Raw genomic sequence first — 14064 nt, forward strand, 5'->3', positions numbered from 1 at the left:
GGACACATCAAAGGGCACTTGGGTAAACGGTCCATGAGACTATCTAACCAACTTCACGGAGGTGTTTTCGTAAAAGCCAAGAACTACAAATGGGTTTGTATACCATAATAGACACTGGGAAATCTGTACACACCTGACCATATCACCTACTGGAAGCCAGTAGTGCAGACTAAAATAGAGTGTTCAATGGAGCTTGTGGTCATTGAGCCATCACAGAGTCACTGAGATCCACCCTGATTATTTGGTGTCAAAGCTGGATGGGTCTTCCATTGATTTCCAGAAGGTAAACAAAATCGTGAGGCTTGATGTTTAAAGGCTTGATACTCATCCAATGCTACAAGTGAGATTGCTCTGAGGATTCAGCTCCACTGTCGAATTAACAAATCCCTTTGGCTCCAATAGAACTAGAATAGCTGGCTTTCTCTACTCCCTCTGGCTGTAACCACTTAAGTGTGCTGCATGTTAACATTCATGGAGCCCAAGCTACTTTTCAACAAATGATGGACCTGACCCTGCAGCCCCGTCAAGAATATGCTCATACTAACCTGAATGATATTCCATACATAGTAAGACGTGGGCCAAACACATGTATCACCTGTATCTTATAACTACAAATCTGGAGAAAGGAAGCCTCGAAAGCAAACTCAGACAAGTCCCACTTGGCTCTCCTATTGGTCAAGTACTTTCTTTCAAAGTCAGAAGAGTGCTCGTTAGACCCCAGGAAGCCAAGGTCGAGGCCATTTAGATGGTCCCACCTACAACAACAAAAAGAGAATGCCATGCCTTTCTAGGCACACTGGGATACTGCCAGAGGTGCATCCCCTACTTCTTAACCATTGCAGGAGCCCTCATGCACCTTCTTAATGCCTGCATAGCCCCCGCGAATGAGGATGTGCTGAATTGTCTGAACCACTTACATTGCCATCTGCCCCTTCTTATAATGCTTGACATCTGCCAACCCTTCATCTTAAAGACTGGTGCCTCCAGGGCTTGGTTAGGGTATGTTTGCTCCCAGCAGTGATCCAATTATCCTCATTATTAGCTAAAAGCTCTTCCTTGGGTAGAGAAACTACGCTGCTTTAGAATTGCAATGCCTGGCAGTGAAATGGCTGTGGAAGCTCTAAATGTTTACCTGGCATGTTATACATACATTCTCATTACACACCGTAGCCCCCTGACTTGATTGGCTTGTGAGTTCTGAAGTGGTTCAAGGCATTGTTGCACTGGCCAGTCCCATCAATGGGCATAATGGGCATAATGGTTTCTCAACTGCTGTTGTCTTCAGAACTATCTGCAAAACTATTAGTAGTCAGCGAGAGACCATGCTCCCCTCCAATGCATATCAGGAAATTCAAGGAATGGGCCAGTGTAAAATAGGACACAATGTTATATTGTTTAGTCAAAACCATGGGTGCTCTCCAGCCCAGAGCTGTCTGGACAGTAATGTTTTACGCCACTGAATGAAGTAAGAGGGTGAGATACAAATCCCTGTATTGTAAGCCCTGCTCCATCCAACTCATCTCTCACCCGTTAGGCCAGGAGTTCCATCGCTAGTGCAAATCAAAAGGGGGTGGTGTATACCTCTGCTGCATATTAATTTCTAGGCTAAATAGTTGGGGTGTGTGTACATTCCCATAATGATACCGCATTATAAAATGGAGGAATGATGATAATTATAGGTGACATGAAGAGCTGTTACGTTTTCTCACTGAGAAATATGGGTATAAATATCGGTACATTTTAAATGGATCTCATCCCAAAATGGCTGTCTAAATCCCATGTCAACAAAAAACCAAGGGATCAGAAATTATTTGATGGTGCATATGTGTTATTTGTAGTTAAGTCTGGAGTCTGCAAACCTGATTACAGGACTGAAGATATAGCATCACCCGCACTACATCCTGAAGTGATTTGATAGAACACTCATATGCATCAAAATTATTTTATTTTGTTTGTTCCATTGACTACGCCCATGTCCAAACCGATGTAATGAACTTGGCAGAGACCTGCATCTGGGCACAGTTGAACTACGGATGCTGAAAAGGTGAAAAGTAATTATTGAAAAAGATGAGTTAAAGTGTAGCTGAAAAGCATGTAAAATAGTCATGAGTGGATGCAGATAGATAGTAAACAGCAGAGAAGACAAGGGGGGGGCTGTGGAACACCACAGCTGACCTGGACTTGGTTGGAAACATACCGTCCTATCTTCACCATTGATATCTCTCTGCAGGAAAACTAGTGATCCAGGCTGTCATTCCACTTAAAGTCTTCATGGGGGATAACAGTAAAGTATGATCCACACTATCAAACCAGCTGATAGATCAAGCATGACCAACAGAGACAACTGACCAAAGTCTCTAGTGGCCAAGATGTCATCCCATACCATAACTAATGGTGACTCTGTGCCAAGTATAGGGACAAAAACCCAACTGACTTCCATCCAGGATAGCTTTCTATTCAAAGAATTCTTGAAGCTATGTAGTAACCAGTTTTTCTAGAAGTTTTGCTAACCAAGAAACATGGGCAATAGGACAAAAGATACTAATTTGAGAAGGGTCCAAATTAGTTTTTTTCAGTATTGGAGAAATGACCAATGATTTATTGGCATAATCCCTTGACCAATCGGTTGTTGCTGACCTTGTAACACCGTTCCGTCGCCTGATATCCCGGTGCCACTGGGACATTACAAGTCCCAGCGGCTCGGGATGTCAGGCGGCGCAAAGTGTAAGTCCCACGGGAATGGTGACACGGAAGCACCATTTCTAACGGTGCCGGTGCTTCCGTGAAAGCCATGCCTGCAAGAGCTGGTGCTCCTGGCAGATCAGACCTGCCGGGAGCAATGGCCCCTGCAGGCATTCTCGTAGTCTGGCGGTCTGGAAAGGGTGCCGGTACGTTGCTACTTGCACCCTTATTTCCGGACCGCCTGGCTTGCAGGCCCATTCAGAGTTAAAAGGTATGTGCCTCGGTATAGGGGCTTTTTGTAAGTACTCTTTGTCTCAAAGTACTCTTTGTCAAATTACAGAACATTCTGAGATTGTGATGTCACCATCTCAACATATGCTGTAATTTCACAAGGAGTTCCATTCAACAGGAGTCTTTTTACAATGTCTATGCTTAATGTAATAGTGTGCAAAGCCCACTTCGTACACCATTTCGTAGACTTTAAAGGTATTTACTAGGCATATGAGCATTATATAAGAGCTCATTGTGAAATGAAAACAGATTTAAAGACGATGGCGTCACCAACACAGATTGCACTGTAATTTGATAAAGATATATAAAAACCCATATACCAAGTAAATACTGCTTTACTCTGAAAAACACATGCAAGTTAGGGTAGGCATACTATTACATATAAAATGGACAAAAAGATAAAATCCCATGTGGAAGTGAGATTTGTGGTACGGTATGTATGCACCCCTGGTGTCCCACATTTAGCTGCTCTCTTCTATCTGATTCCTGATACCCTGCAGCTGCTTTTAGCTTCTGCTGATCAAATCTTAACTTCTAACTCTGCTTACCTCTGTATTCATATTCATGGTGCACAGCAGCTCCTACATCTGTCTTTCCAGCAGATACACTTTCTACTCACACATGGGATATGTGATAATCCTGTGGACTCATTACTGAACCCCAGCCAGAGATCTCCTCTCATGTGGCAAGGGGATGGCAGCCGCTACCTGATTCTGAACCTGCGGGTCGTATTATGAGGGAGGATCACACGGGACGAGACATCTGTCGGGGGAATGTGCCGACCCCCATTAGGAAAGATGCAGTATTTTTTCCTTCTCAGAGAAGACGACCCCATCATTTCAAAACTCTTAATGGCTAGTTATCACTCTACTAATACCTCCTGTGGTAAATACTAAAACCCCCCTGCTGCAAAACATTCTAGGTAGAATACCATTCACATCTCATATATATAGATAATACACACGTAACATCTCCTGTCTCTAATGTTTTTGTGCTAACCAAAAATCCTAAACAAATTCACCTTAAAAGTCCTATAAATCCTATGGACTCCAACTCCCATAAAGCCTGAAGTACTGTGACGAGGAAGAGGGAAAAGGAGTTAATGTGGATCAAAGGAAACACTAAGCTGAACATGCAGGCTAGTTGTTGTGATGAGGTCCAAGTGTGCAGGACATTTAAAATGGTGTCTGCCTTGGAGGAAAGTAGAGAAGCAGAACAGAAGAAGTAGGGAGCAGAACCAAGGGAGAAGGCAGCAGCACCGGAACAGACTGCGCTGGAGAAGGAAGGCGCTTTCAGACTGCCGCTCGCAAGCAGTGCCCACTGGCATGACACAAGGCCACGGAAGACACAGCAGGCACCATGGGGGAACTGCTGGGTAGCCGGCAACAACAGCAAAGCTACCGGGAGTGCGGTCATATCCAGAAGCAGCAAGCTTCCCGGCGGGTGAATTCAGAGCTGGCAGGGCAGCTGAGAGACGGTCTGCAGGGCGGGAGACGCCCTCCCAGAGTGAAAGCTTCATAAGAGCAATGTTCCATGGGTTGGGAACACTACCAGGCACCAGTGAGTCTACCCAGAGATGTTGGGGACCCCGGGGCGTACCGACAGGCATCTGAGCCGTTACAAACTTATTTTTAATTCCAACCAAGTACAATACAAAGACAGACTTTGCCCAAATCCTCATGTATGAGATATCAATTTGGGGAAGTATTGTCACAAGTCAATGAATACTAGTGAAGAAGTTAAAAGCCAGAACTTAGACAAGTCTCCATATATGAGATAGCAATATGAGGAAAGTTGCAGCCAATGTAACCAAAAGCATATTAATACTACTGAAGAAGTTAAAAGGCCGAACATGAACAAGTCTCGATATATGAGATATCAATGTAAGGAACGTTGGAACAAGTAGTACCACAAGCCAAGAAAGTATAGACACTGAAGAAATACTGAAAGACAGTGAGAACATTAAAAGAAGCCCTGGTGGACAAAGCACTTCAGGCATTGAGCATTTGGGGAGAAGATACCTGGCAGAGAAGCATAACAGACGATCTGCAAGCACCTTAAAGGGATTCCTGGCAGGCAAGTACACCAGGCAATCTCTTTGCAAGCACCAGGAAAGTTGAAGCTAAACAAGCACATTGACATTGTGGGAAGATAACTGGTAGAAGAGTATACCATGGGATCTAATAAGCCTACTAAAGGATTCCTGCAAGGCGAGCATGCCAGGAGGTCCAATGAAGTCATAGAAAGAAATGTAATAACTTACTTTTGCAGAACACATGGCAAAACAAGTTAATCAAAAACAGGCAAGTGAAACCGGGCAAGTGGAAGCTGTGAAAATGAACACCCTTTTTCCTGTTTAAAATCAAAATACACGGCAAAAGGTTATACGTAGAGTCCTAAGGAGTTCATCGGAGGATTTCTGAACAACCTCGCAGCTTATGGTATGTATATCTCACACCACTAGAGTGGACACAGGCCGCAGGCACGGCCAAGCATCCATGCACGATAGAATACGGCTATGATATGATATGATATTTTATTTATATCGCGCTCATACACATGTGTTTCAGAGTGCAACCAGGTAAAGGGAGGGGAACAGGGAAGAGAACAAAAACAACCATACTATGGCTATGCACATCCTGTCTAGCTTCACACATAGCCATCCAGACTGAAACACCTGACGTACCTCAACACCTGTGCCACTAGCATACAGCGACTACCACCCGAAAGGAACCCGGTATAGCTGGCCTCACATAGATTCTCTCAATAATAGAAATCTTTCGCTAACCCTTAAAAGCACCCACCAACGTGTCTTACCTCTCTTGGGGCTGCTTAGTTTAGCCTTGCCAGCCACCCAAGTCTTAGACCAGCAACATGCACAAATGCATCTCCTAAGCTAAACTCCCTAGAATTTCACACCACATCGACTACGGTCACCAAGGGCATTCCAACCAAGAAAAAAGCACATTGAGACCACACAAGTGGGGAAAGAGCGCTGTATAAATAACCAAATACAATACAACACAATGGACAAATACATCAGGTAGTCTGCTAAAATATCTAAGAGGTTTATAAGAGAACCCTAAATGAAGCATCTCATTCATTGTGAATAAGACCCCTTTGGTTTATGAACTCAGTACCAAGAAACCTAGAAGGTGCTGAATGGTATGGGACTTATTGTTTGTACAGAAACCTCCTGAATCAATGTATAAGGAACCAAAGAAGTGGTTGTTTGAAAGAGACACTTTTGCCATCCTACCCAAGACATAGAGGGGAAGGGAACCGCCCTCTTGATCGAAGGATTTTTTTTTGTTGGCTTTATCAACCTGTTTTTTAATTATTTTTTACCAAACCTACATCAGAAACACTTTCCTTACACCCTTTATAGTTCACTTCTAGTGTGAGGGTCAGATTAGTATATTTTGGACACAAGGACAGTGTATATAATTTTGACCACAGTTTTAATTTCCTAGGTAGGGGAACTCTCTTAAGGACAGGGGCAGAGAGGCCTTTCCCAACCCTTTTATTCTAATAAAGATGTCTAATGTTGAAAACACTACTGCTTTGTGTCTGCCTCTCATTTCTGAACCCTTACACATCCCTCCTCCCTTTGGATTATAATAATAACTTGTCATTTAGATGACGCTTTTATCCAAAGTGCTTTACATAGAAAATGTTTATATACAATTATTATTACTGAATCGAAATTGGTACTAATTTTATTGCCCTCAGAAGGATGAAAGGCTGAGTTGACCTTGCTGGGGTTCAAACCTGCGACCTGCAGACACAGATTGCAGCAGCGAGCACGCGCTTAACCCTGTTAGCTATTTTACCGGCCATTGTGTTTTTTCTATTAAATCCATTTTCTACATCCGTGTGGATCAAGGCTTAACAGCTTTGTCGTTGGTAAATACCATGGAGCATAAAATATAAACAATTATGATGAATAATGCTATTGAATCTATTGCGTGTAAACTTGAACAATTTATGTAGTCATATCAAGGTTGTCTGTTCATGTATGAAGATGGAGACTCTCAGAAATGAACCCAACATAGTTCAGAAATAATTCATCATGCTATAAGACTTTCTGAACTTTATCTCTCCAAAATGCTTATTGCAACATGTAACAATGTGTTCTCACACCCCCCAATTAGATATAATTTTAAAACTCTAAAGAAGGATAAGATTGAATATCCTTGGGCACAAAGAAGCAAATGTATGGTATCAGCATCCAAGTCCTGCATTGTAATATCAATGTAAACATCTAAATATGAGATTATTAAGCCTTATAGGCAATAGAGAAACCAAGACTTTATTAAGTCAGTCTGCAAACTGAGTAATCGAACATCCCCCAAGTAGCCCGCCACCCAATGTAACCCAACCCACTTCCAACTCACCTTCCCGTTATATCCCCACATGGTCTGGCCCCTCCAAACACGTCACATCCGTTTCACCTTTGCCTCCCCCCTACTGTTCGTAACCGTAATCCATCCTCAATCTCCATCTGGATCCCTCGCATCACGTGGTCTTCCTCTTCCGGGTAAGATGCTCTGGTCTGACAATATCCAGTGTCCACCTCCTCATCCGATGGGCTTTAGGCCACCGCCTCCTGCCGTATTTCAGGTTGCCAATAAGAGTCCATTGTTACATCTAACCCAAACTGGTTAAATCTATGAAGGAGCCTCAGATGGCATTCACCTGTTAACTCGGGAGCTTGTGAAAGCGCTGGTTCAGCAGTCCCACTGCACATTCTTGACACAAGGAGCTCACGGACTAGGACAAGTACTATGAAAGCCAATAGATATGTTTTCCCTAACCAGAGTCTGCTAGGATTTAAAAGAATAACAACAAACATGCAAGTTCAGTTCTTGTGACAAATGACGCCTCTGATATTCAAATGTTTCCTCATACTCTTCCCATAGTCTTATTTACCATCCTTCAAATGAATCTGCATCGTATGCCCTTGTGGTGAATCTTACAACACAAATCATATTTTCCCCCACCCTTGGAGTATTCGACATTCACAGTACCATGAACTTTGCCTTTAAACTAAGAGATGATTAAGAACAGATATAATTGACTTGAGAAGTATGTAAGTGACGATAAACTATGATTCTGATACTTGTACTGAATGGGGAAAGGACTCATCCAGACGACATTTGAGTTTAGGAAAAGGCATGCATGGCATACCTGATACATTACAATCAGGCATGCATGCCCCTCCCATCTATCAGCCTCCTGTGACTAACATAAGGGTTATGTACTGTGCATCCACCGCTCAGCCAAGTTTAGAACCAATACAGGATGAACACCCAGAGGACAGGCACAGCAACTCGGATCTCCAGGGAAGTCCAGACCTAAACTGTGTTGAAATTTAACTGTTTTCTTTAAATATTCTAACCAATCAACTAACAGCTTCTCTTAACAAATCATTCCCTTTGTATATGCACAGCTACCTCCAACCTCCAACCAGGCACACCCTGTACAGACCCCCTGGAAGATGTACAGGTGCGGTCAGTGTCTGTCCTAGACAGCGGGCAGGGTCAGGGGGAGGAAGGGTTTAAAATTAGTTTGCAGCTTCCTGTGAATATCCAAGTCAGATTAAAGCTGGTTTGCAGGTACCACAATTATTGTGTATGTTTTTTATCCAGAATCTCGTTTCAGAAGGAATCTCTTTGCATTTTGCAACCCACTGAACCTACCCTGAACTTAATAACTGCAATTCTTACAATTGTGTGTGGTTCGGTTAACTTCGAATACCCAAACATGGTGTGATCTTGAAAGGAAAATCAGAAAACACAACCTTCTCAGTACACTTTTACCCTGAACCCAAGATGACATTTATTGGTACAGTCACACAGCCAGTAAAATAGTTCTGTACATTTAATCACTCTGAACTCAAAGCTAGTATCCACCCTTTTAAGATCATATCAACCCTTTTACGCTCATGGCTGTTACAAATACATAACCAGGGTGTAGAAATGTGGCAGTAAGAGCTCCCGCTTTGTATTAACAATTGCTGTTTGAAAGAGAAATATGGCCCAAGAGATATGTTTTCTGTTGATCAATGCAGACTACAGTCACAATGGGTTCTGTAGTAAAAATTATTACAAAAATCAAAATAAATGTAGTTCAGAGTTCGAAGGGCCAGATTCCTAAAAAAAAAACATGTTGCTGTGATGTATGTTGTTTTTGTTGTTGACCACTTAGAGCAGAACCCAGACGGCACAAACTAACAGTGAAAACATCCTCACTGCAACAAGAGCTGGACCCAATGGGTAAGTACAAAATGAGATGCAATTAAAAATTCACACAGTTGATATATGTATTTCTTTTTGTAAATGTAATAATTGGACCAGTAAACAGGTTAAAGCTCCATATTCTGTAGAATTTGTATTTTAGTTTGTAGTAAAACAAATTCTGGATATTGTGCCAACATTTTATTCCTATGATTTAGTATGAAGTGTGACGAATCATAGAATGATACTGAAAAATGACCTCGACAATCTTGTCTGCGGTGCGGCCCGCACCGCAGACAAGATTGTCGAGGTCATTTTTCAGTTCACTTCTTCTGTGCTGACACACGGTAGCACAAGTTAGTGGGCTGCACCCCAAACAACATTATCTTTAGATAATTTTACACGAAATATAGAATAACTAGCAGTGCCCGCTCACATTCCCAGCTTGAATCATAGAATGATGTCACTTCTCCCCAAGGGTTAGCTCTTCCCTGTGTGGCTAGGGTGGTGCAGCAGCTAACCAATAATGCTCCTAAAGGTTTTAACATGCAGGGGGTCCTTCCTGGTGTGGACTCCTATCTTGGTGATAGGGATGCTTATTCCATGAGCCAACCTCCCTGATTCCCTTTCATCCAATACCCCAACCCCCTCACCATATCCCCTCGCCCACAATCTCTATAACGCTAAAGTACTACATTGTAGCACTAGCACTGCCTCGAGTACTAAGACTAGGAGGCCCCAAGTAGACAGAAAGATTACCATAGCCTCTCATCTAGGTATTGAGAAGAAGAAGCATCAGGGAGTCATAAAGATCACTCCATGGAAACAAAAGACGGACATTGACAGTCTGATGAGTGGGAACCAGCTCCCAGGTATAAAACTGACAAAGGACTTAAATCAGGGAGAGTGCATCGAGGAAGCTGGGAGCCCCGGGAAATTCGAACTGGGCCAAAGAGGAAGTCACAACAGCAAGCAGTTGGCCGAGTCAAGCAGTTGGCAGAGTAAGCTCGAGAGAGAGAGGAAAAGCTGACCAGAGAAGCAGCTAGAGGGAGGGTGTTGGTGGCATTCCCACAACAATGCTGAGACTGACAGCTCTCCGGCTCAACGGACACAGAGCAGAATGGCAAAGAACTGAAAAAGAAGAAGCTGCCGTGATCAAAGTCCACAATCACAACCCACACTGCAGAAAGAACTGGAGACCGTGCTACCTCCACGAGAAGGTAACAGGGCCTTACAGGAAACAAGGTAGGGTGTTGGGTATTGAGTTGTGGATTGGGAGTAATCTCCTTCATCCCGGGAGTCCTACCAAAACTATTGGAGGAAGAGATTGTGAGTTGTGCATCAGGAGTAATATCCCTCATTCCAGTAGTCCTACCACAAAACTACTAGAGGAAGAGATTGTGAGTTGTGCATCCGGAGTAATCTCCCTTATCCCAGTAGTCCCAGCAAAACGCCTGGAGGAAGAGAAGTCTCACGTCCCAGAAGTCCCATCAAAACTACTGGAAGGAAAGACTGAAGAGTGCATTGGGAGTAACCTTGCTTGTCCCAGTGGCAGTTAGAGGGCTAATAGACATAGGAGTTTTGAGTTGGAAATCAGGAGGGAACTCCCTTGAGGCAGTGATATATATAAAGTGGTTAAGTTTTGCCAGAGTAGACGAAGCAAGGAACATCAACACCCCTGGGAGGAATTGTGGCACGAGATGCAATTATTGATGAAAAGTGTTGGTTGATCTTGAGAAGAAACTGTTTCACCAGGAGAAAGAACACATTCTCCTGGATGGCAAATAGGACACTAAAAGTTATGAACTTACTGTATATTGTTCAGAGTGAACCAGGAGAAGGGTGGCATTCTCCTGGTCACCGTTCTGAGCTTAAACTATTATGATCTTCACAAAAAAATATTTTGTTACTAGGAGGAGGGAGTCATCCTCCTGGTGGCTATTTGGTTATTTTCTGTTTTAGTGATAGGGTCAGATCAGGTTTTGGAGGACAGATTTATTAGTTACGCAGACATTCTGACGACTTGCACCAGAGATGATTGTTTCTTAGGTAGGGGAATCCCGAAAATGTTAGGGACAGTAAGGCCTTTATTTGATGTTAATAAACCATTTTCCTAAGCCATGTCAATCCCTTGTCTGACTCCTGTGTCTGACGCCTTGTCACAGTAGTCATGTAGAAATGGATCGGAGGAAAAGGAATTTCAGCATGCAATGTTGCTTGGACATTTCTGCCAGCATTGGACCTTCACATTAACTGTGAGGGGTTTATTTCAATGGTGTGTGAAAGTGTACATAAGTTTCTTACATCATGTTTTCAAGGAATCTACTTTAGCTCAGAACATTGTTGTATGTTATATATTCAAAACTCACCCTCTGTGTCACATCCACCCTTAATTTCTTTGTCCCAATTTGGAAACTAGGTATAGGAGCTGCTTTCCAATTCTCCTCATTGTGCCGCTTGTAATTCAGCCATCAGTCTTCAACGCAATCATTTCTCTCCCCTGCACCTTTCTCTCTCTCTCTCTCTCTCTCTCTCTCTCTCTCTCTCTCTCTCTCTCTCACCATCTACTTGACTATCTATATATCTATCTTTTTTTCTGTCTATCTGATGATACATGATGGTCTCTTTTCCTTTGTTTTGATAGAAAACAGAACTTCCACCTTGAACTGCCTCGGGTAGCTTGTGACTCTGGCCCGAAGGCCTTCATATGCTAGCTTTCCTGGGGGTGCTGAGTCCCCTCCAAGGCCTGGATTAAGGTCAGATCTCCAATTTGTCACATATCCTCACCTTTTCTCGTTGGCTCCACCCTTATGGGCAGATTGCTCAGGCTGGTAGCCAAATCCTCTCTCTTCACAATCATCCCAGCAAACTTTCATATACCGTCCAATCTTTGCTCACACCTCCCAAACCAATATCCATGACCAATACTCTTTCTGCTAACGACTTTGCTCACAATTTTTCCTGTAAAATCTTTACAATTTGTGACACTCTCACAGCCCTCCTCTCTCTCCCTCTCCAACCCTCCTTCTGTCCACCACCTCTCCTCTTCCTCTTCTACCCTCAACTACTTCTCCCCATCTCTCCTATTGAATTAGAACCTATCCTTTACAGTGTCAACACATCTTGTACTCATATCAACCCTTTTGCTTACCAAATGGTCAAAGACTTGGTCTCAATCACTTGCTCATATCTATCTGAGCTCTTTAACCTCTCTTTCTCCGATGGACTCCTTCCTGCCTCTTTCAAATCTGCAACTGTATAACCTCTATTGAAGAAACCCTCTGCTCACCCAAATGTCCCAGCAAACTATTGCCCAGTTTCTTTCATTCCCCATTACTCAAATGTCCTTGAACGTGTGGTCTTCGACCGGATCACTAAGTACCTTGAGGATAATGGCCTTGAAGAGCCACTTCAATCTGGATTCACTAGATGGCTCTCCGCTGTCTCATGCTGAATTCTTCAAAAATGGAATTCATCTTTCTATCAGCTTCCAACAATATGCCTCCCCTCTCCTATCTCCTTCCTGCCTGACCTTCTTGCTCCCTCACTGAAGACTCCAAGTCTTTGGGTCCTCTTTGATAGCTACCTTTGACTTTAACAATTCATCACTACCACTGTCTCTGCTACTCATATTAACCTTCTCAACAGTCATAAAATGTGTACTTTTCTAACTAACCATTTTACAAAAACTCAAATCTCCACTCTTGTGCACAGCAAACCGGACTACTGCTCAAGCTTACTCCTTGGCCTTCCGCTCTACTTTTTCCTCCCTCTAGACAACATCCTCAACATTGCTAACTACACTATCTACAACCTACCTAGATCCTCACCCACTTCTACCTACCGACAGCATTCTGGTTGGCTCTCCATACACAACCACTTTGTTTTCAAGATACTTCTCCTAGTCTACAAAGCTATCAATGGTCTTGCTCCTCATTACATGTCTGATTATATCTGAGTTGACTCACCATCTTGTTCTGTCCAATCCGCTGAACTCAACCTCACCGTCCCATATCCTCCCTGTACCTCCTATTATTATTATTATTTTTTTTTTTATTATTACTTGTGTATAATCAAAAGAAAAATGATTTTTACAAGGAGGCAAGGTACAAATTTTCCGTGTGAAGATAACAGTAGATTATTAGTTTAGTTCCATTAAGTCCATTGACTTCCGGGCATCCGTAGAGGATACAATTGCAGCATAAACCAAACCACCTGTTTATGTTATATTGTTATTGTTGGTCCTGGTTAAGTTGGTTTGTGATTGATCATTGGGATCCTTTGCGTTTATTTTAGCAAATGCGGCTTCCATTAGTTTACATGTAGCCACTGCCCAACGAGCCTTTTCCCCGGAGATGAGACGACACCACCATGTATCTTCTTCCAGCAACACAGAGTTCACCCACAGAGGCGACAATATGGCTGTGCGTTCATGGTTAAGAGACGGGCAGTTTAACAGAAGATGGCGGACTGTTTCTTTAGAGTCCTCGATATGACACAGTCTGCATGTTGTATCGCTAGTTAAACTTCTTATCCCCAGAATCTCTCTGGTGTGTAGGAGATTTAAACGTGCTCTTAAGAAGTTAGTTCGAAGTTTCTTGTCTGGGAATTTTCTACAGTACTCCAGCGGGGAATTTAACTTGTTATATGTAGGCGGAAGGTGTTGTAAGAGTTTGAGCGCACTAATTTTCTCACCGGTCTTTATCCAGTCTAAATTTTTCAGCTTCTGGGTCACTCTCTGAGGGCAAGATATTAAGTCCTCACTGGTACAGGCTACTTCTTCCAGTTTATGTTCCTGTCGTCTGATCCAGTTCTGAATCTGCTTACATTTCGTCAGTTCGAGCTCTTTGGC

General features: G+C 43.0%; 1 protein-coding gene across 4 annotated transcripts in view; it reads left to right on the top strand.

The window, feature by feature from the left end:
* The window catches only part of LOC138481133 (mitochondrial fission factor-like), a 417374-nt gene that overhangs the window by 197529 nt on the left and 205781 nt on the right, over positions 1-14064 (top strand). For all 4 annotated transcript variants that reach the window (XM_069613052.1, XM_069613055.1, XM_069613056.1 and 1 more), the window contains exon 5: positions 9184-9251. In XM_069613052.1, the coding sequence (XP_069469153.1) occupies positions 9184-9251 (68 nt within the window). The remainder of the gene's footprint in view (positions 1-9183; positions 9252-14064) is intronic.

Source organism: Ambystoma mexicanum, chromosome 5p (genome assembly GCF_040938575.1).
Source record: "Ambystoma mexicanum isolate Mex_15411 chromosome 5p, UKY_AmexF1_1, whole genome shotgun sequence".
In the NCBI taxonomy this organism is placed as follows: Eukaryota; Metazoa; Chordata; class Amphibia; order Caudata; family Ambystomatidae; genus Ambystoma; species Ambystoma mexicanum.